Consider the following 24689-nt stretch of genomic DNA (forward strand, 5'->3'; position numbering starts at 1 on the left):
ACTATGACCCCTTTAAAAAATCATGGAGCAAGCACAATCATTTTTGCAATTCTGTTCAGCAAGAATTGGCACTCCTCACACATCAAAGGGAGAGCAGATGAGCTTTAAAAATAAAATCAGATTAAACAGCTAAATCAGTGAAAAACTACAATTTATCCAAATGTCAATAAACTTTTCAAACGTATTCTATCAATAGCTAGACTACATCTTCCTCCTGTTCTCCGTCCCGGTGCAAAGCAGTCGCCCCAGGCCACTCATCAATACAGTACAGCACAAAAGATGTCCAGTTGTGATCTGGTCAAAATCGCCTTTTGTGAGCGATCGCTTCACATGCAGTCATGAAATATGTTACTGTGCCTATCCTCTTCCGGGGCGAACAATGTTGTCTTCTGTTTCCGAGCAAGGCCCGGAGACACTCTTCACACTCACTCAATGGTCTCTGTTCACATTAAGCATCACAGCTTTGGACCATATTAAAATAATTATGACATCACTCTTATATTTCTGCTCGAGGGGACGAGCACATTCGTCGCCCACAGCTGAATGCGGAGGCAGAGGCCCAGCTGAACAAACTCAAAGTCCTGTTTAATATCCAAATGTCTTCTAGTCACAGTTAAATATAAAATGATCTATGGGCCGCAGAGCTCTTGATGGAGAGTCTTGCTGAGTTGCATCATTCGCCTTAATTCCATTCGTGAGCTTTTCCCCTTTGCTTTTTGGCCGTTTGTCACATTTCTCCATTATTCATTGTGTTGGGTGAAAGATGGATTCACTGGGATAATGCATCAGTTACAGCTCTCCACTCTTAAGAGACTAGCACATAATAATGTGCATGAACAAGGGCAGGCAATCATATTTATCTTCATATTGAAACAAAGGAACCTTATTTAGTTGTGCTTAATGTGAATGTATAGCGTAGCCCATTTATTGATCCGTGACCAATTGTGAGATTTGTTACATTCTTGTTTGACACCAGGGCAAAGAATTTGCAGTGCTTTGGATTTTTTCGTCTTTGTTTCCAACTAGGGTTGTTACGTGACCTTAGTTTCAGTGGTTATGAATAGATATGGGTCACAAGGGTCCACCAATTGTTCAACAACCTAGTCAACTGGTAAGGTCAACTAGTTTATCTGCATTTATATATATATATATATATATATATATATATATATATATATATATATATATATATATATATATATATATATATATATATATATATATTTAGCAGTGGCTAAAGCTGGCAAGGCCTGGGTATATTTTACTTTTTATGCTTACGTGCGGGTCAACATACAGTGTGTCTGACACAGATTTCGTCACTAGTAAGTACTGTGTAAGTACTGTGCCCATTCACAAGTACTGTACGCGCACCGCCGTTTGTGTAACCGTGCATATTTTGTATGTGCAGGTCTCACAATTTTTTTTTGCAATCGGGATTTGAAACCGGGTCCCCGAAAGTGGGTCTGCCCATCAGCTTTGTGGAAATATTTTTGCGGCAGATTGCAATTTGTCGCAATGTGGATGCGCCAACTTCTTGTGTGCACGTACGAGTCAAATTCAGTATAGACAAGTTTCCCGGGTCTGCCAACGACTTCCGGTTGTGTCTGCCAAGCACTTCCGGTTAGCATCTTTTACTGTCTTTGGTTAGTGTGCAGAAAAAGTAAACTATGGATGGTGTTAGTTTAAAACTATTGGATCTGCCCAGAGTCACTCAGGATCTGCCATAGGCAATCGCTAACGTGCGGTTGTGACGTATATCATGCGCCGAAACCGTCCGGAAACAACAAGTCCGAATGATCAGACCAACAAAACTTAGCAACCATTGTTCTTGCTCCGGCTTTAACTTCTGGATATTTGGCAGTTTTGCAACAACAGACCGAATAGCTTTCCTCACGTATTTCTCCGCTGCCATTACTGAACTACAACTCAAACTGACGCACGACCTCAATGTCATCGTTCTTAGCCACCCCCCTCTGTTTGCTGATTGGACCTGCAGATTTTTTGCCTGAGAAAACAAACTCTACACAGCAGTCCCAGACGTAGTACTGAAGCGAAATGAAAATTAAGCGGAAGCACGTAGGAGGGCGGAGCCAGGCTAGGCTCAAGTCCCATTGAATAATATGGGGGAGGCGGGGTTTATGACCTATACTAGGACCAGTCACTGGGCAACATGATCTCACAAAGTTCCGTGGGATAGTCACGGAATTTTGTGCTCATTTTTCCGTGGCATTCTCACGGATCACCGCATTTTTCCGTGGCCCTGCTACGGACTGTCTTTTTCGTGGCATTCTCACGGATTGGTTACTCAACTGCTTTTTCCTATTTTCAAACCATTTTCGCTTCGGTTTAGGGTTAGATTTGGTGTTTGCGTTAGTATGTCACTTTAACTATTGGTTAATACTATTTTTTCTGCTTTATTCTTTTATATTTTCTAAACTTTAAACAATTGTTGCCTGGCGTTGGGGTTAGAGTTGGGTTTGGGTAGGGATGTCATTTCATGTAAATCTAACCCTAAACCGAAGCTAAAATGGTAAGAAAATAGGACAAAACAGTTGAGTAACCAATCCGTGAGAATGCCACGAAAAAGACAGTCCGTAGCAGGGCCACGGAAAAATGCGGAGATCCGTGAGAATGCCACGGAAAAATGAGCACAAAATTCCGTGACTATGCCACGGAAATTCGTGAGATCAGGTTGCACTGGGGGGTGATCAAGGCGTTTTGGCTTCACTTGTCAGGGCTTGTGCGGCATGCTTGGTCACAACTTATTCATTAAAAAAAAAAAAATATCGTGGAGTCCACATCTATTATGATCAAATGCATGCAAATCAAAAGGTTTTTAAAGGTCAGGTTCTTTCTGATCCCATTTTTTAAACCCTAGTTAGTGTGTAATGTTGCTATAATAGCATAAATAATACCTGTAAAATGATAAAGCTCAAAGTTTACTGCCAGACGATTTATTTTCTTTAGCAGAAATCGCCTCTCAAAGCCTACAGCGAACGGCCGGTTTGAATTACAGCTCTCTACTTCTTGCTTTAATGACGTCACTAGAACAGTTTTTTGACTAAACTCTGCCCACAAGAATACGTCAGTCGCCCACTAAGCTAACGGCAAACTAAGCTGCTATCGAATCACAACACACTAAACAAACTACACAATCAGAACTCGATACGTATTTCTGAAGGAGGGACTTCATAGAACAAGGAAGACATCAGCAGTTTTGAGGACAGTAAAAACAGAGCTATACAGATAAGTCAATTATGTGAAAGATCCCACGGTTTTTTTACATGTGAAACATGAATACATATTATATTGTGCACTGTAAACACAAACAAGTCCAAGTACCTTTGACATCTTTTTTGTCAACATATGACAACATATCAAAGAGAAAAAGAACTATTTAAATTTATTTACTATCGATGGGCAGAGATGGACTGAGGACAACCAAACCGTGCGTGCGAGGATTAGAGATACAGGAGGTGTTCATCGGGGGTGGTGAGTGTGAAAAGAAGCAGGAGGGATGTAGCGCCCCCTCGATTGGGATTTGAGAGGATGCTCCCCCTCAGACGAGCTGGAGGGCTTCCCCTGAGATAACGAGAGGTCTCTTGCTGAGCCTGTGGGAGAAACATCGACCGCATGTGTCCACAGGATAACAGCACCTCCACAGGAGCTACAGCCAGAAAGCTTGCTGCACGGTGAGACAAGGGCAGGAGGAGAAATAACACCTTACTACACAAGTCAGATCTAAGGGTGTGGGACAACAGGCCTGGTGTAATACTCAGATCAGGACGCTTGACTATCTGAATAGATGTTTGGACCCTAGATCTCATGAATGAAGTGATATGCATATGAAAACAGTTGTAAGAGGCTCTTGAGGGGCTCTGTGGTCTCTGCTAGCTTTTGAAAAAGGCATCTCTCACAAACACTACACGTGAACGTGCGGGACATTTCCGTTCCAGTGTTCCACATGAATCACAAATCACTCCTGCCTAAATGTTTCATGTTATAGTCTTTCCATGTACGTTTGATGCAGACAGAGGCGTCATGCCCATTCAAACTGAGGGGGCAACTGCCCCCTTGGTTTTTTTGAGCCAATGGATTTTGCATCCAACCTCAAAATCAAATAAGCGTCCATTAATCTGTTATTTGACTTTTAATCTGTTTAATATGCACAATATTATACATTATGTGCTGCATCCTTGTCACTTTTCGGAGATTTTCGCCGTTTTGATAGTGTTTTGATCATGTTACATTACTTTTATTCTGGCGGCAGCTGCGCAGTCGCAGACGTCATCAGCGTCTGGGCGCGCTCACGTCACGAGCTCTCTGCTGTTGCTGACTTGCTGCTGCATTTGGCTATCTGAGGAATTAAAACGTGTTAGAAACGCTCACAACATTTCCAAACCCCAGTATGGTAATGTGCAGTTAACCTCCTCTGTGTAGAAAATGTATGGTTTAAAATGTGACCGTCTCAACGTTATATTAGTAGAGATTCATCTTCTTGGCACAACGCCAAAGTTTGCCAGAGTTCACGCGGGCGCAGAATCTCACATGCTCACATGAGGTAAAATTTTATGCAAAATCCGTTCCTCTAATAATTTTATCTAAACATATTTTTTAAAATCATTATTGAACATTAAAATCAATCACGTGGCTATAGCTTATGTCATTTTCGTTGTTTATATACTTTATCAATTTAAAATTACATTAATTTTATATGATAATGTAGTTGTTGTGCAAAATGCATTAATGACACAATTAAACAAGCCATTAAGACTTAAATAAAACATGCCGTTTCAGATGTAAATATGATGCAAATGTGTCATTATTCCGATTGAATAGTATTTGATATTAAAGTTAGTCATCACTCTTATTTTGGAGGTTTTTGCATGAAAGCAGGGGTTTTCAGATTGTTAGAAATGTAAGTGCCATGGAAAAGACTGAAAGCTCTATAATATTTCGTTTGATGACTGTGTATACACAAATTTCTGTGAGCTGTTGACACTGTGCCCCCTTAAAAAAAAATGGTGCATGACGCCCCTGGATGCAGAGATTATGCCAGCAGAAGTTTAGCCTGACGAAACCATGAAAGCATTCCCCTCCGCAGACGAAGCACTAATGTAATGCAGCACATTATAAAATGCATTACCATTTTAAACAGTTACTTTAACAACTGCAAAATAGCACTAACAAGTCATCCAAACTGTAACCTCTCAGAGAAGAGACCTCCAACTTCCTTCTGAATGATTTAGCTACAGAAGTACAGAGATTTTAAACAAACTCAGTGGCTGTAACTTCTTGAACGTGCAAAAGGAAAATAGTATGTAAACAAAACTTGCATTGCTGACCTAAGATCAGGCAGAATCTCATTACTCCATGTTTCATAACTACTTGGCCTCGTAAGAAACCAGGCCGTCCGTTTGTAGCTTCCGGTTATTCTTTTCATTTTTAGCACCTCCAGCTACCTCCCATTGGTTTTACAACTTCAAAACACACCTCATGAAAAAATCAGGAGGTATCTGACATGTGTCCCTGTACCCGGATGGCATGCCAACACCAAAGGCCAGCATTGATTTTCTGTAAAGCAGGGCCGGATTAGCCCCCTTTAGGGCTCAGCTGCCTCAGCACGGCCTGAGGGGCTGCTATAAAGCTAATAATTAATTTAAACTGCCTGCCTGGCCTGTTGATGGATCCGCATTTGCAACATACCGCCAACTGCTTGTGACTATGATTCTGTAGAGAGAACGCCGTATTTATATCGCTAGCATGCTGGACAAAGACGTGTGGTTATGGTGAAACGGCCGAGTGGTGCACAGCACGACTTATTTATAGGCGGTAATGGCCTTCGATAAATCCAGAAGCAACTTCCCTCTATTGTTGTTCGTACAGCGTACTTAAACTCTCTACATGATTCACAAAACTTGGGCTTGAAGCTCCTAATTTTATATGCTGAACAAGTGATACGCTTTGAAGTCATAACGTCCTCAGCATGAGACATAATAATGTCCTATACACTGGGACGCCAGTGGCTCTGTTTAAATACAAGGAGGTACAGTTAGGTCTGGGAACTTTGTTTAATGGAAAGTTTCACTGACTTGTAAGCAATCAAGAGACATTAAGTCTAACTTATAGGTCTAAAAAACAACAATAATCGTATATTATAAGTCTTTTAGTTTTAACAATTTTGACAAGTGTCTGATTGCCTTTGACATTGTCTATTCAACGTATAAAACTAATAAGCTGTCTCATTGTCTGATGTATATATAGGCAACATTCAGCACAACAATATTTTTTCAATAACATCCTTGGCATTTTATAAAATTCATTAAATTTGGAAAATTCAGATCGATTTAAAGATTCAAATATTTTATACCATATTGAAAATACATAGTTTTTTGTTCATACTTTGCATTTGATCATATTGAAGTGTAGCAACATGCTAATGCTAAGTTATTAAAATTCACTCATGTGCATGTTGCCTACATATACTGTAAAAAATTGTTTACTGGTTTAAAATTTTAAGTATATTCAAATTGTTTGTACAAGCCCTTTTGACTAGTGAAACTTATACTGATGAGGTAATGTAAAAACATATATTGTCATGACTTATTTATCACTACTTTTACCGTGTATGTGCAATATTTTTGTGCTAAATATCAACCATGTGGACAAACATTTAGATCTGATTGGTTACGCTAATGGTGATCAATATAATTTTTAATAGTCAGTAAAACCAACAACATCTAAAGGGGATCGCACACCGGACGCGCAGCTCAGCGCCGCGCCGTTCTAAAAAAAAAGAACACATTGTTTTCTATGAGTATACCCACACTGGCGCCGCCAGGACTCAGGAAGTTGCTCAAATCCCTGTCGCGCCACACAGCGCACTCACATAGTTTAACATTAAATAACATCATATTTGTCCCAAATCATTAACGATAAACATTGGCTGCTAACGTATATTTAGCATTTTGAAGTAGACGCAATCTGACGAAGCTTGCGCTATTTAATGTGCACTTCCGGTTTACAATACTTCCGAATTGTCCTAGACGCTACTCGACGCTGAGCTACGCGGCCGGTGTGCGACCCCCTTTAGGCTATGTTTACAAGTACATGGTTATTTTGAAAAACTTAGAATTTTTCCTTCGTTTGCACCCTTTGTTTACACGTAAACGTAGATTTCGCCTCTGAAACCAATTCTTTCTAAAAACTCCGGCCAAAGTGGATATTTTGAAAACCTTCATTTGCACACTTCCACGTAAACTGAGACAAACGGATGTTTAGGCGGCCAACGTCACAGTCTGCGCCAGAGCTCACACCTACGTCAAAGGTGCGACCTATGTTTTACATGTGACTGCTAATCTGAACGCTTCCATGATCACATTTAGGTTTCAGTAAACTCGTTTCGTGTGTTTGTATTTGCAAATACAGCTGCTCCATTATGTCGAGGAGCAGAGACGAGTGCTCTGAGGTCAGCAATTTCATGCGTTTTCGACTTCATGCGACGCTGCAAAAACCGACAGGCGGATTATGTCAACGTACCGCGAGAGCGAGTTGAGAAATCACACATAGAGGTCTAATTTCGAATTGCTCTCTCTCTACTTTGACGTCATCGAACACCTACTGCACAACTCCAACACGAAAAAACAGTCCGCGTCACCACCAACGCCGCCGGTGATTGGCTTACGTGGGCTTGAGCTTCTCTTGACGGCATATATGCACGGTTACGTGTAAATGAACACTTTTATGAAAACTGACATGTGTGCACGATATTATTTTTTAAAACGGGCGAGGTTGAAATGTCCGTTTATGAAAATAGCTTCCCATGTGTAAACGTAGCCTAAGACATCAACACTGGTTGAGCATGACAATGTGAACTGTCAATAGATAATAACAAAAGCCAGTTTAAAGTCTTTTTGCTACACCCATTTCTAAGAAGGCCACTGAACACAAAGACATATTATTTTCCATACAATGTACTGTACACCATAAAGTTGGCGTTGTTTTTAAGGCCAGACAATGCATTTACGTGCTATAGCTGTGAAAACTCTTTAAGCGGCTCTGAAATGCGTTGCAGCTGTGTTAAAAATCTGCAGCAGCTGTTCAAACCCCTGTAAGGTTTCGGTATGCTTGGCCAACAGAAAAAACAGGGATGGTGCACGTTTGCTAAGCAAGCGATTTGGCCGGTACCCTCTAGTTCATCACTCTCCAGGTGGCACAACACAGTTTAACAGATATCAAAACACTGGAGCTGACTTATTATTCTGGGCAGGAGCTATCCTCAAACTGCTACGGCAAATATTTTCTAATAATGACGAGTGTTTGGAAGAGTACATTCCTAATGACAGGGTTCATACAGTGTTTTATTGTGACGGGATAAATTCGCACAGCGTTAACATTTATCAGAGGAACTGCCCCTAAACTTCAAAACATGAGAAGGCACTACAATCTTCTTCTCAAATCTTGGCAAGATAAAGCCAGCGTATCTGTCTTCGTTTTCCAGACCCCGCTCTGTAGGAGACACAGTGGGAGACAAAGTGTCATGGAGCAACAACATCGAAAGGATAGTCCAGAGGGGGAACCCTTTGTTCCGATTCCAAAATGCTAACCTTCTTTTTTCCTCCCCTCTCTCTCTCTTTCTCCCTTTGGGAAACGTCCAGGGGGAAGTTAAAGTATGGCAGGCGCTTTTTTGCTTCAAAGCACTAATAAGTTCCATGCCTCCCAGTTGCTTACATCATTAATCAGCAAGATGGCTTTGCGTGATAAAGGACGTAAACTGGCAACGAACCACGGAGTAACATAGATTTAACGTCGAGCCTCGTGCTCCGCGACCGCATAATACCAGGAGCCCAGATGCCAGCCATTGCTTTCATTTCAGCACTCATTCAAAAGTTAAACTCCCAAGCGTACATGTGAGCACCACAAAATACCTTGTTACTAAACACGTCAGCAATGAATTAAACATCCTTTTTCGTTAACTTCCAAGCCGTTTGTGGATTAAGCTTGAAGTTTATTCCACATGAACGAAGACTTGGAAGTCGAATGCGACGATGCTTACGGGCCGCTTTCGGGAGAAAGACATCGGATTCGTTTGTTTCTAAACATGTCAAAACAGAGGAAGGGAGTGATGCATGTCTGCCATGCACGGCCCCCATCAGGTCAGGCCATAAAAATCCATCACTGGGTTTGTGCTCTGCTAAAGCGCTAAGGAAACATATTGTAGATTTTAAGAGCCTTTTTATTCAGCCAGACTGTGTACTAAAACTAATTGGATTTCTGTCAATGGAAAAATATATCCCTGGGAAGACTTTGAACCGCATAACGCTGACGGTACAACGGCCCATGAGGGACCGGCCGTTCCTCGATGCCAAGCGCGAGGGAGGGAAATTAAACCAACGGTCAACATAAAATATTAAAATAGCATGGTATCGAGTTTTTGAAAAATGATGTCAGGCTCACTCATTAGGTTCACCAACACAGTGAATTAAGCTATATTTAGTGGGTGATAATTGAAATCATAGCTGCAGTCATTACCACTGACATCTCTCTAAATAATACCCAATAAATTTCCCCTCAGTTTTTTGGGGCGCTCCGTGACAGCTGGCAGGGCCTGTGAAACATAAAGTACAGAAACTATTATTCTCCTCTGTGTGACTGGCCTTCCTATTCTCTCTTCCTTAAAGCCAATAAAACGTCAGCTTTTATTCTACCCCTCCAAACTGTTGGCTAGATGTCAGCCATCCTCTCTAAAGCCCTGCCACGGAAAACGGAGGGCCTGTAAATCACCGTGTCACAGGCGCACCATCACTCTTCGGGTAGACAATAAAAAAGGGATGCAGTTATAGAGAGAATGACGTCCGTGCCCAATATATATTTAATTGGAACAAAAAAAGAACGTAAAGATGTTCCATTCCATTCAATACCAACAGTTTGAGATGTGTTTGGATGGGCCTACTGGGCTTTTATAAAGCTGATAATGATTTAAAGATCATTCTTTTGCCATCAAGACTCTTTTGTTGTACTGTAACAGTGAAACTGTGATTTATGCAATACGAGATGTGACTAGCAGGACAGGCCGGCGCTTTACAACCATAAAATCATGCATTCTCTGAAGACGTCCCGATTATTTATTCTCATATTCGACAGGTGAAGATGATATTGGAAAAGTCATGTCAGAAAATCATTTCGTACTTAACTAGATTTCTTCGGCATAAACACGTACAACAATGAAGCCATTCATTTATTTGGGTTGTCAGAGCGGCAGAGCATTATTTCAAACCCAAAGTACGCAGCTCAGCAGTCAAAACTGACATTTACAATCTAGGTGGTTTGTGAGATAAACACATGATGATTAGTGATTGTTTCGCGAACCGCAGACCTTTCCACCGCTTGAAAAGAAATGTTTTTGGAAAGTCAAATTAGAAATGAGTTTTTGACAGGCATCTTGAAAGCCTTTTCTATTTAGTGGGGTCAAAAGCCTGTGGTTCGAGTCCAAACACAAGAGTCAGTTTGTGCGTTGATACCTGGGCTTCAACTGCTGCCAGCAATACAGGACACAACGACAGACCTCAAAATGAATACCATATTGCCGCGGTTTGGCAGGAACATGTGGAAGAAAAATGTTTTTTATCAGATACAAGATTGTCATCTTACTAAAATAGAAAAAGCATGATTTGCCCGCAAGAACTTTTCAAAACTGATTTGGTGAGGCTTGATGATGTTCTCCTCTTGTTGACTGGACAGGAGATGGTGCCTGTTTTGGCGGCCAGCGATATTGCACATCAACTGGATTTTATTCTTCCCGGGGCAATCAAGTACAGCTCTGTTTACAAAAAACTGAGCCAGGGCGTGTGGCTGCTCCAAGTAAAGGCCATCTGAAGAAGAAATAATAAATGGCTGGAAACACCATGACAAGACGAGGGCTTTCCTATCCTGCTGCTGAACAGACCATAATGATGCAGCAAAACGGTCATACTTCACCCACCAAATCTCACTCCATCTTCGAGTTACAGACAAATTCAGTCGTGTTTGCTTTGGCCTTAAAACTATTTCCTTTAACATAACTGTGACGTATCGACAAAGATGCACGACAGCCACAGACTAAACTTATTCAAATTATCCATTAGCGAAGCAGCAAATAACAAACATGTCAACTATAATGCATCCAAAATGGTTTCTCTGTATTCGTACAATTTTTCCTGTCAGCTCATCTCCCCTTGAAGCAATCACAGAGGTACAAATTTGCTCAGAGAAATTAAATGAGATTTTATTGCTTCGGAGACGATTTATAAGAGCGGAGGACGAAATGAAAAATGCATAAATTCCATTTCCGCCACTTGCTCCTGTCTAACAAACCTCACAGGGCCGAAGGAACATCGCATACCCTTTTAATAAAAGCCAAACAGTCCGGGCCGTTCCCAAATATTAGCACTAAATAAGCCTGATAGATCAGATATGGAAAATTCTCATTTCCACAAAAGCATCAATTTCCATACCCTCCGCCAGCTAAGTGATTTGACGACTTCATTTTCACGCTTTTTTCTCCGTACTCTTAACTGACATTTTATCTGCATACTGGCACGGCCGTAGATTGAACGCACCCGGAAGACAATGACAGGCTCTTCTAGTGTTGTCACTTCTCATTTCAGCAGAGAGCGATGCGTTTTACTGGCTTATGCCAATAATAGCCCCATCAAAAGGAGACTCCACCTTGCTCTGATGTTGAGGGAGCACTTCATGTCGCCGGCTCTCATTTGTCAATTAACAGCAGCCTTCTGGTGTTGGCGAGCGAGGGCTTGAAAGATAAAGTCTCAGCTATGATGAATGAGGAGAGACAGTTGAGTGAAGCATGAGCTGCGGTATAATACTATAATGCGCTTTAGATATGAATATAAAACGACACTGCTGACAGTCCATACAAGGTTGTATTTCATTTCTCGGTGTACCCAGCCACCGTACCTTATCGTCTTTGTTCTGCTTTCATCAGACTTCTTGCGTCTCACGGTGACAGGCTGTCTACATTTAAAGTGCTTCCAATTGAAAATGCAAGTTAGCATACTTGATTTGCCCTCGAAACTATATGAAACATACGCAGGTACGTTGCAGGGTTTAATGTGGAAAATCTGCATTGGACGATAACTACAGCTGTATGTAATTTTAAATATACCTCAACCATTTTTTTACGCAAAGATGAATTAAATTGCATTTAAGCCTGTACACTAAAAGTTTCTTGTGAATTTGGAAAGAGATATCAATACGACCATTCTGCGGACTGAGTGAATGTCGGCACCGTAGCCGGAGAGCGACACATGAGAGAAGAAAATCATAGTCACGTCGTTGCTTTGCATGACTCAAGTCGATCGCGTTTACCTGGACCAGACAAGACAATAAGATTTCTCCTGCTTTCACCACCCAGTTGCCACAAACCCACATGCATGTCTAGAAATGGAGGAGACACTTTGACAGCGATCCCCGACCTGGGATTACTCTTCCTGTCTAGGATGTAATACCTCTTCATGACCACTCTTGAGGAAGGTACCGTTTCACCTTCACACCAACTCAACGTTAAAAGCACACAAAAGGCACCGAGTGTAAAGTCTGATATACAGAATGTGATTCCGCATGTATGTCTGTAAAAATACCCTCTGACACCTCTCACATCAGGTAATACACTAGTGCATGCAATGGTGTGGGCCTGTGGTACATCACCATGAAGGCCTTGTCTACTTATTGCATCTAACTTCCTTTTACAGAGCTCTCAAACTGATGCATAAAAACACACAATGATAGATGTGACATGATTTGGTAGCGCATGAAATATTAACTTGAACAACAGTCCTATAGATACTTTCACAGTGTCATCTCAAGAGTGCTATTATTTAATATAACAGCACTGGGATGCTTTAATGTTTGTATCACTCAATCGGTCTGCATTATAAACTACAGTGGACTATGCAATGAGGCCTAAAACTGTTGTATAGTAAATATATGTAGTAAATATCAGCACCAATGACAATCACATTTTCAGATATTGTTTAAATAACCCAATAATGAACAAGAAAATATCTCTGATGCATTATAAGTGCATGTGGCAGTTTTTCTAGATACCCATTTCTAGAGGACTCATATTGTATTTTGCCAGCCCTGAGGACAATAAAGGAACCTTTCCATCACGTTGTCATTTTCTCATATTTAAGTGCTCATGCTAGGGGGCAGGATGTCTGTCTATTAACTTCTGACTGTGGGCCCTTTGTGTGAACATGGCAGAAGAGACAGCGAAATCCTGACTTCGGGCCACATCCTCACTTTATTCTGATCACATGCCTTTTTATAAATTAAATTTCACACTGAATGCAACCGTAACCCCAACAAAGCATATGACCCAAAACAGTTCCAGTAACAGAACCTTCTGTTATGCTCAAAGGCTCTGTGAAGTGGTTCAAAACGATTTCAGAGCCAAGGATGGCATTCTGCTGACATGTGCTTCTGCCAGGACGCATCCTTATTGGCAGTCTGATTCAGATTGAACAACACTGGAGTTGGTCCAATACACAAGTGGTTAAATCTCATTCTGTTATGTGCGCATGTCACTACATCGCTATTGTAAATGCTTCAAGGTTTTTAGTGGACAGACTATAAACTTGACATTGTTATTGAGACATTCTCAATACAGTAGTAGTCGCCTGGTAATTATTTCATAAATATAAACTGATAGCATATGGGTGATTGTATTATTGCAGGTACATTTGGTGTTCAACAAATCTTTTCTGTTTTTGAAATGGTTATATTTTTAATTATTTTAATAATTTGGTACTCACTGTCATGGATCAGTAACAGTATTGACAGTCATTGATATGTGTGTTTTTCTATGTATGACTGCCAGTTCTGTTAAATACTGTCAACAGTTATTGGCATTTCACACGGTACCCTGCAGTCGCAAGTGTCTAGTTCATTTTCAATAGGAGACGTGCAGAAAGCTGCAAAATGGCGGTGGTTACAGAGGTGGAGCACGCCTTGCTCGTGCACCCAAAATCCTGCCCCTTCTGTAAACACGACTCTTCACGACAGGTGCCATTGAAGATGAACATATTTGCACAAAATGCTGCACAAAATGTTTCCACTACACGAGAAAAGCTCCGCATGGGGATTCCACCACTTGCCACATACAGTGTGAAACGCCCATTACTCTACATTGGTAACAGAGTTTGATGGTAACAGAATTGACTCTAACTATTGCAGACAACAGGAAATCATGGTTTTCAGCTATATAAGACACTTTATACAGAAAATATTATATTGTTGTCGGAGCTGATGGTTAAGTGGGCAGCGCTCCGACATGTGGTGCTTTCGCACTTTCGGCGACCCAAGTTCGATTCCCAGCTTGTGGTCATTTGCCGATCCTATATCCCTCTCTGCTCGCTGTACTTTCCTGTCCTCTTCTTAATCACTTTCAAATAAAAAGGCAAAAATGGCCACAAGTGTCATGGCAGGGTCAACCCTTTTAGATCATGTGCCGCCTGTGCCAACCATTTTTTCTGTGTAAACTAGCAAAAATGTATTCTTATGTGAACTTGTGCCGTGTGCTTTAGATTGTTAAAATAGGGCCCCCAATGTACCTGAAATCGCTTGGTTCAGAAAAAGAAACAAACTAGTATAAAATTGCATATCTTAAGCAAAACAGTTCACTGCTGTGTGTATGTTGAAACTATTAGGAAACATACAGTTGAAACTGATGCAATGAGATGCATTGCATTAACAAAGCACTAACAGACTTTATGAATTATTGACCTGTGGTATAGTTTTACTCATTCTTGACAATTCACTCATTATCTAATTTATAAATGATATAATTTATGCTGACCACACAGTTAGTGTGACAAAAGTGACATTGAATTTTATACCTAAACATTAATGACTCTTGGGTCTTCAGTCTTTCCCAATGCTGGCTCACCAGTCACAAATGCTCATTAGGAATATTAATGCTCTGATAAGCGTACATTTATGTGCGACACATCGAAGCAGCGCAGGATTTGGCAATTATTAATGTGACAGACTCCAGCGCAAAGCGAATCAATTAAATGGAAGAATCCACATTTTCGGCACAGATAACTGCCTCAAGACGACAATTTTCACATGACAAAAAGAGGCCCATTCAGAGTCCTTCAAGGCATGACAGGTCAAGAAAAGAAGTCTGAAACAAAGGCACCTTATAACCATCATCTCCTCTCTTTTAGTTGTCAGATCAGCTTTGCTAGTCCTGCTGGTGAAATGGCATCCCCCTCCCCAGCTGCCATAAGGTGCTTCTTCATGTCCCGTCAGAGGAATCTTTTATTCTATTTGCTCAGCATTAACATGTCACATTTATTGATCAGGCTTTTTATCTGGCCACAGCATGGCACGGCACTACTGTACCCGCCGCACGCTGATGTCTTGATGACACGCCTGACGATGTAATGCACATAATGCATGTATTAAATTGCACTTAATGCAGAAGCGTGACTGTATGCGCGACAGGTAGACTGACTCAACGTTATTTCCAGTAGGGATCCTGTCATTTATGACAATATTCGTGAACATTTCATATGACAGCAAGATCCTTCAGACAAGGGCATTGTTAACCAGTTCAGGCATTTGTGTTAGACAAAGATGTGACTACAACTTTGGAAAGTAAAGTTTACCTAGCATAAAGACAATTCTGAATCATATCATATATGTGATTAACACAATGAAAATATCACATTATATGCAAATATACTATAAATTGCATGGCATGCATTGCCAATTCTGGCTCACTGCATCTAGCAACATGAAGGACATAACAGAAATTAAACTAGCAAAACAAATAAATGCTATGTAAAATTGGCTTAACTGACGATTCTTTACAGATAGGAAAAGATTGGTTTTATCCTTTTGAAATAGGAAAAATTTCCAGTCTCACCCACTTTGGATACATATGGACATTATTTGGATAATAGGGTACATGTCTGTCATCACTTTGCACTGTCTCCTATCATCACTGACCTCCTAAAACCATCATTGTTCTGCTAAGAGTTACACAAAGGCACAACAGTAACTTACTTCAGTTGGTTGAAGCTGAGATCTAATCTTCTTGCCAATTCTCCATATTTTATCCCAAGAAAATCTGGAATGTCTTCCAAATCATGGCCAATGCAAGACACCTGTATCAAAGAATCAGACACAACGATCAGTTATATTGAATATAATCATTGCTTTAAACGCTGACCAGGTGTTTGAAATTCTATAAATAAATAAATATTAGTGCAGTAAATAACACATTTATTAATGTAATCTCCTTGAACTACAAATATCTGCAGATTTAAAATACACTGCTTTATCACACGATAGTGCATGCAACCGATTAATTCAAAACAAGCGCACACTTTGCAACGTGTAGTGTGTAGTTTATGAATAAAAATATAGGTCACAGCACAACGTGTGTGGAATAGTTCACTTACCTGACTTCCATTCACTACAACCATTGATTCTGCCATTGTAGCCAAATGACAACTCAGGATTTACAAAGCATGTAGGAAGGAACACCACAAAACCTTAATTTCTTCTGTTTATAAGACCAAAATGTTTGTTTTGTTGGCAAAATGAAGCTTTAAGTTAGCTCACTAGGAACTTAGCGTTGTAGTGTACTTCTTCCGCGTGCTTGTGTCAGCTGATCCCACGCGGGAAACACGCGCCACTATTCAATTCCTCAACTCTGTGTGTCAGTCCGTGCAGGCGGCTATTATCCACGCCAACACTGTTAATTATCAATACTATTTGCAACATGGACGGCTTTTTACAGAGAAACAGTCGTTTTTCTTTATTATCACGGGATTTTGGATCATTCTGTGTGTAAATGTTAAATAACGACCAATAACTTATTTAGAAACCAAATGTTACTAAATTATAGGGCTGCTACATTATAACTGTTTGCGTGCTCAAATTATCGTTAAAGTTTAAATCATATATATATTTACGCTTTATGTTTATTACAGTATAACGGCACAAACTGAAAGAGAAACGCTCGAGCGCTCCTGAGGGGAGGGCAGTGACGTCACCGCAGATCCGCCCATATGCGGAAGTTGTGGACGCGCAGACTCTGGACTGTGAGACAAGTAGGATATGTTGTAGTAGCAGAGCACGAACACTCGAATAACGTAGATACTAAGTTAGTGTACTGAAATATACTTAATAAAATGTCACCGGAAAATATAATTTATATTATCGTCTTTAGAAATTTAAGGACTGTGCTTATTAAATGTCTTACCTGTCATTTCACATCGGAGTGCGTGCATGTAATTTCAGGTAAAGTGGTTTGTTGCGGTCTATTTCACTAAAGTAAATTATAAGAAATGTTTTGTAATGCATTATGTTTGTCATTTAAAGTGTGTGTTGCATAGAGCTTTGTTTTTTATTTCTTCATTTTGGATTTAGCCTATTCTCCGTGGTCAGAAAGCACGCGAGGCGCTCCAGCATGCATGCGTCCGAAGCAGACACAAAATAACTTATTTTCATTTGTTAATTTATGTAAACGCCTTTTTCTGCACAATAATATATCTAAAATCGCATCGCAGTCTTTTAGGGACAACTGTTGTGTTGCTTTCATTGGCTGGAGTGATTTACGCTTCACTTATTATTTACACACCTTTAAACCTTTGTAACGGAAGGGAAGAATCAATGCGTAATGTACGTTATTGCTAATTTTGTAAATTCGCAATGCATTGTCTTAAACTTATACAACAGCTAATTGTTTTGCCCCAAAACAAGGTTTTGAGACGCTTGGAGCTCTACGCTGTAGCTAAATTACTATATTTTGCCAGAAAGTAAACATGAATAATATAAAAATTAAAATTCATAAACAGTTAATTTTAGACATTATAAAATTTGACCCCATAAAATGTATTCCCATTTAAGGAAAATCCTGATTGTTTGGTGTCTGGTTCAGAAGCTCATTCGTCATGCAGGCTATAAAGAGAATTTTTACCCGAAGCTGAGATTTATGGTTGCCCTTCTCTGCCCTAATAACTCACGCATTGTGTCACGCACTGACAGCATCTGCAGAAAACAGTCACGCATTTTTACATTCTGAAGAATAATTCTCCATTCAGCTTGCTTAAAATGACCGATCTTTCATTGTCTTTTAAAATATGTGTTGTATTGGAAAACAGAAATACAGTAGGCCTGTTTGCAATTTTAAAAACTCACACATATAAATATATAACTTTCATGTAGCCCAATCAAAAAATAAATAAATAAAAACTGCTCAATTATGTTATTTTTTATTGTTGGTTTGCTTTTTTATTTGAACTAAATTGAATAATTAAGTTAATGTACAATTTTTACTCGTACAGTATGTGGCTGAATAACTTGCGAACACCTTAACTAAATAGATTTTTAAAAAGTCAAATGCAACCAGTAAATATACATATTTTTGGGAGAGACTGTATGTTTGTGCATGTGAGTGTGGTGATGATGAATTACTAGATTAATTATTTTTTTTACATTTTATTTTAAAATATTAGATGCATATTGTTTAGGGTTATACAATATAATTATATATTTTAGATAGGCTATAATTTAGGGTTACAAATGAAGTTTATTTAAATAAAGTGTATTTCATAAAACATAGAATTTTAATTAAGAAGGGGATAAAGCAAACGATTATTGTTTCTTATAGATCATGGTAATCTGTATCAATGTCTCCTTGACGCTCCAACAAAATATAAATTTCTTTCACGTTGATGACTGTCCACTCCAGGTTTTCTTGCTCTCCAAGATGACCTGTCAAGCGGATTACCGCAGAAAGAGATTAATGGTGGAGGCGGGTTGCAATAATAATCGTTTTGTTTGATGTGACAACTTTGATAGGCGTTGATTTACTTACAAACTGATAGGCTTTTAATTGAGCGCCTCCATCCAGTGAGAGATGAAAGGCAAAGCGCATTGAAAAGCTGCCCGATTGCCCCGCAGCCTCAATACTGATTAGCCGTCTCATGGTGAATAGTTCAAGGCATTTTAAACTTCTTTTCTCAAAGGTCTGACAGACCATTTCTCTTTCTTTTATGTCTTTTCGTATTGTCAAATAAAACGATTTTTTTATTGTGTGCAAATAAAGTTTGTTTGACATGAATGAAAAACTGTCTGGGCTGTTTTTATTATTTTATTCTCTTGTCTGTTTTAACACTCCGAGTAAGTTAATGTTTTGTTGGCATATATGCCTGAGGCAATGTGTAGTGATACTAGTGAAGTTCACGTTGGTGCAAAACATGCCATGCCCGGAAAAACCTGAAACGGTGTGTGAGAAACGAAGTCAGATCAAACAATATCAAGATTCACATCAACATTAATTAAATTAAATAATTATACGAATAATACATTTTGAGATGGCAACAGGTTATTAAGTGTAACGCAATTACAACTGCGTTGACTGTGTTTATAAGCCTGCACGTTTTATAGGCCTATACTAACTATATTTAAATGAATTACTTCAAGGCCTTGTTACAGAAACTACGTTTTGTGTACTGTAAAGTAAAATAATTTACTTCAGATAATATATTATTACATTTTCAAGTTACGATCGTTATATATATATTCGTAAAAATTAACACTATTTATAAGAAAATGTGAATCAAAAAGAATGATGGCCAATATCTGGGTCTATTCAAAAAATAAATACAAGGACATGTTTATTGTCTAACCGCAGGTCTTAAATAAAAACCTAAATAAACAAAGACAACCATGACCCTCAAATTAAGAGACTCTTCTCCAGGATGTTTCTTTTGCCCTTTTCTCTGTCACTTGCGGCACATAATCAGCTTCAAAAGCCGACGTGAAGTAAGAAAAAGGATTGACAGCGACTGACAAATAACTGATTGATTGCGGTCGAGCTGAATTGACAGTTGACGGAGGGGTGGGAATAGAAATAGAAGGGCGGTGTATATTATATTGAAAACATGTGACATTCACATCCCTCTATGACTGCATTGGTCTGCTCTTGTCAACGCTTGTCTGATTGGGGAATTCAAACACTACAGGTTGATCTTCTGTTTAAAGTCTGATAAAGGTAGGCACATGTACCCATCAGAAAACAGCAAAACAAACTACATTTCACATTTCAAGAATTACTCGGGCTAAACAACACGCTATTTCTTTTGTTAAATTAAGTAGTTTTTTAATGGACAGTTATTACAGTATTACAATTAAATAAGAGTAATATTATAAAGGTCAAACTGAAATGTTTTTGTTCTGGTTTTGTTTATGCATGGTGTTGTTCATCATCATCGTCAGTAAATGTAAAGCTAATCCTTTTATATAAGCCTAACAAATAAGACAACGGAATGTATGTAAAACACATAACTGTCATCTGTTAGTTTATAAACATCTGAGAAGATGGTAAATCCAAAGCATTTCATAAACTGAATAACGCTTAAATCTGTTTTCTGACAGAGGCTGCGGCGTGCACGCCAACCAACATATTACGCGGAGTCTCCTCCCCTAAGTTGTCAAAATAGAGGCGCTCGCAGAAGGAGGAACGTCACATCCCCTTGACCCTCCAATCACCTCGGGGTCCCATTTGATTGGAAGGCGGCAAGGGCTTTAATCTCGGACTAATTCAGCTGCTTTTGAAGTGAAAATTTCTACCAGTACTTGGTTTGGGAGGACAAGCGCGCGGACGTACGAGAAGAGACAGAGCGCGCGCTATGCATGTGGTGTCAGACGCAGCTCCGGATCTGCGATAGCCTCGCGCTCTACTTCAACCCGAACGGATTATACTATTTATCTTTATTTTTTGATATTTGAATGAAGATTACGGCGTAGTTATTTATGAATCTGCTAGAAGAAATACCAACAACATACATGCGAATTGGGTCATGATCACATCGCCCTCTGCTTCAAGAAATAGTGATACTGATCTAGTGTGGGAAAGCAGCAGCAGCTCTCGGAATAACAACACCGCGCTCGTCGGCAAGCCTTTTCTCCATTCCGTCCCTCCATCGGACCCTTTACGGCAAGCTAATCGGCTTCCCATCAAGATTTTGAAAATGCTTACTGCACGCACAGGACACATTTTACACCCTGAATACCTACAGCCATTACCGTCCACCCCAATTAGTCCAATTGAGGTAAGATGTGATTTTTGCTTTAAAAAAATGTATTGTACTATAATAACTCCATATTCTCATTTTGGGAGAAATTACGGGGCATTACGAAAACATACGTTGCCTTTGGTGGAGTAAAAAGGAAGCAAATTATAAAAATATCGGGTTATTATATTTACTATATTTACTTTAAATACAGAAATTATGATTGTAAATATGCTCTTGGCAATGGTTATCTGCCGTGTCGGAGCGTACGCGCTATGCGTAATTATCAGATTGCTTGTTATTAAATTGCTAAAGTAGAAACCATTCATCTTTTAATGAAGTTTGTTTATTTATTTATTTTATATTGACAAGTGTACAATTGTGCTTGCAAACGTTTGAGGTATCTAAGTCTGTTTTTATCTATCCTCGCAGCTCGATGCCAAGAAAAGTCCTCTGGCTCTTCTTGCGCAAACATGCTCACAGATCGGTAAACCTGACCCTCCACCCTCCTCCAAACTCTCCTCCGTCACGTCAAACGGATCTAACGAGAAAGAATCCAAATCTGGCCCTTTAAAACTGAGCGACATCGGTGTGGAAGATAAATCCAGCTTTAAGCCCTACTCGAAACCTTCGGATAAGAAGGACTCTGGGTCTTCAGGAGTGTCGAATGGCGAGAAGACTGGTTTCCGTGTGCCTAGCGCCACCTGCCAGCCGTTCACTCCAAGGACCGGCAGCCCGAATTCCAGCACTTCGGCTTCCCCGATGCCGTCTGATGGAAAGGGAGAGAGAGACGAAAAGAAAGACTCTGATTGTAATAAAAATTGCACCGCAGATGGATCTGCACCCACCAGCGTTAGCCACAGCAGGATAAGCGTAAGCTGTGCTGGAATTAATGTGGAGGTCAACCAGCACCAGGAGAACACATCAGGATCAAAACCAACGACGTCGGAGCCTGCGTCTGTAACTTCTTCTTCTTCCGCCTCCGTCCTGGGGTCAGGACTTGTTGCCCCCGTTTCTCCGTACAAACCCGGACAGACTGTTTTTCCCCTACCCCCGGCTGGCATGACCTACCCTGGTAGTTTAGCTGGGGCCTACGCCGGCTATCCTCAACACTTTCTGCCCCACGGTGGGAGTCTGGTTAACGCGCAGCTCGCCAGCTCGTTGGGCTGCAGTAAAGCCGGATCAAGCCCCCTGGCCGGGGCATCCCCTCCATCAATAATGTCTGCTAGCCTTTGTAGAGACCCATACTGCTTAAGTTACCACTGTGCCAGCCACTTGGCCGGTGCAGCCGGTGCGTCCTGCGCACACGACTCGGCAGCTGTGGCAGCCGCCTCCGCTTTGAAGTCCGGATATCCACTCATGTACCCGACACACCCTTTGCACGGTGTTCACTCTTCGCCGCCATCTTTCGGTGGACACCCTCTGTACCCCTATGGCTTCATGCTACCCAACGACCCTCTTCCACATGTCTGTAACTGGGTGTCAGCAAACGGACCTTGTGACAAGCGTTTCTCATCCTCCGAAGAACTTCTTAACCACCTGCGGACGCACACCGCGTTCACCGGGGCCGACAAGCTGATGTCGGGTTATCCCAGTTCATCATCGTTAGCTAGTGCTGCCGCTGCTGCTATGGCGTGCCATATGCACATGCCGCCCTCAGGAGGACCTGGGAGCCCCGGGACACTGACACTTAGGAGCCCGCATCACGCTTTAGGACTAAGCAGCCGATATCACCCGTATTCAAAGAGCCCGTTGCCTACTCCCGGCGCACCGGTTCCGGTGCCCGCCGCCACCGGTCCTTATTACTCTCCCTATGCACTGTACGGTCAAAGACTCACCACAGCATCAGCGCTTGGATACCAGTAAACAGACTTTGTCCAAATTTATAGATTATAAAGATTGATATATAAAGACTTTTATATCATCGCGCCACTGAAGGACTGGATCCGTGGACTCACTGTATTTATTTATGTCGGCTTAAAGCGGACGATAATACAAATGAAAATATTTGAGCAACTCAAAAGTGCATTACATTTGAACTGAACTCTGTAGATAAAGTGAAACACATGTTAGGATACTAATAAAATAGGGTTCCTCAGTTGGATGTTGATTTGGAATTGCTATGATTGTATTGTTCGTTATTATTTAATGTCTCATTGAAGAAAATAATTTACATGCATGTTTGTTTCTTAAATCCCAAATTGTCAACATCATTTGAAATTGCCGTTATTTTTCAGGTGTACACCACGGAGAGAGAATTGGTATTTTTTGTATGTATTCTGAAAAATAAGAAACAATTCTGTTCCATATATTTTGTCTTCGCTATTTTTTTAATTATGCACCACCAACATAGAAACTCTAACTCTTTCACTTATTGAAAATGATTTTTTTAATTAATATTACATAGGCTATATAAACACAGATCATTTAATTCCCACCACTCCAAAATTTCGGGTATTTCAATTAAACTAATAAGGTTATATCTTAAATGGCAATTTTGGAAGTGATTCGTCGATGTCAGAGAGATTTTTAGCATTATTAAAAATAGCCTGCTTTAAAATTTGGCCTAATGATCTTAAACAATGACTACAAAATAAGATTACAATTATTTCAGGTCAATTTTAATAGTTATAAGTTAAAATTGTTTATTTTTAAATACAACAAGAGATATAAATTGTCATTTTTTTCTAGGATACGAATTAATTATTAGTAGGAAGTATAAAATTGTGTCGTATTTGTCGACAATGTTAACAGCACAACTTTATTGTGAATGACACCACTGGTGTTCGTTTTATGAAACAATTGTACACATTGTGGGGAGCGTGAAAATATAATTGTCTCAGTTGATATCTTGTTTTGTTAAACAAGTCTGTATTTTGTAATTTTAGGTTCATTTTTATATTAAACGCAATTGCAGCCGTCAATTGTTTATTATGGGCAATGAGTATGTCCGAAAAACTGAAGGTAACATAATAATTATTTCAAACGTTATTATAAGAAACATACTACAGTTTTTCAAATTATTATTATTATCATTATTATTTATAAATGTCTCATGCATTTTTATAGTTTTTTTTTGTACAACAGCTATATTTTACCTGTTAGGAGTTTAAGTCTGTATTATTCGTGCATCCAAATCCATTACCAGATTTCCGAGTCTTTACCATATACACACTTAAGTCTGGGAGTAGACTTACATTTTTTATAGTAGCCTAATATTTCTTTTAAGAAATATTATAATAGTTAAAAGTCAAAAACACTGCTATTACACCATCCTCAAATTTGTGTTTGAAATTATTAATCAAATAGCTGTCAGCTAAAAAAAATGAAGGCCTATGTTGAAATAAATGTCTGCGATGATGTGATCACCAAAAAATTTCCTAAACTCTTGACTTCATTTTGAAATACCACGCCTTACCCGTTTGAAACGGAATACTAAATCCGTGTAACATACAAGAAAAAATGATTAATTTGATGTACCATATTAAAAATGTGACTACAGAAAAATGATCTCCTGTGAAAGTGTAATACGTTGAAGGTGTGCAATAACGCGTTAGGACATGCTAAAGATAACGAATGCAGAGTAATTTTGCT

General features: G+C 39.8%; 2 protein-coding genes across 6 annotated transcripts in view; one reads left to right on the top strand and one right to left on the bottom strand.

Annotated features, from left to right (window-relative positions):
* lrmda (leucine rich melanocyte differentiation associated) overlaps nt 1-24689 on the bottom strand; it is a 479502-nt gene that overhangs the window by 338281 nt on the left and 116532 nt on the right. For 4 of the 5 annotated variants that reach the window (XM_073873058.1, XM_073873057.1, XM_073873055.1 and 1 more), the window contains one exon: nt 16075-16175. In XM_073873058.1, the coding sequence (XP_073729159.1) occupies nt 16075-16175 (101 nt within the window). Of the gene's footprint in view, nt 1-16074; nt 16176-16472; nt 17002-24689 lie in introns of those variants that run through there. The other variant, XM_055170582.2, reaches the window with a different exon arrangement.
* znf503 (zinc finger protein 503) lies at nt 20496-23404 on the top strand. Its single transcript, XM_055170579.2, has 2 exons — nt 20496-21134; nt 21528-23404. The coding sequence occupies exons 1-2, from the start codon at nt 20883-20885 to the stop codon at nt 22959-22961; spliced, it is 1686 nt and encodes a 561-aa protein (XP_055026554.1). The 5' UTR covers nt 20496-20882; the 3' UTR covers nt 22962-23404.

Source organism: Misgurnus anguillicaudatus, chromosome 11, assembly GCF_027580225.2.
Source record: "Misgurnus anguillicaudatus chromosome 11, ASM2758022v2, whole genome shotgun sequence".
Classification (NCBI taxonomy): Eukaryota; Metazoa; Chordata; class Actinopteri; order Cypriniformes; family Cobitidae; genus Misgurnus; species Misgurnus anguillicaudatus.

Excerpts from the sequence above, each read along its gene's own strand:
- znf503 (XM_055170579.2), top strand. The coding sequence starts at position 20,883 with ATGATCACATCGCCCTCTGCTTCAAGAAATAGTGATACTGATCTAGTG. Across the intron at positions 21,135-21,527 it reads CCCCAATTAGTCCAATTGAG|CTCGATGCCAAGAAAAGTCC; the intron begins GTAAGATGTGAT and ends CTATCCTCGCAG.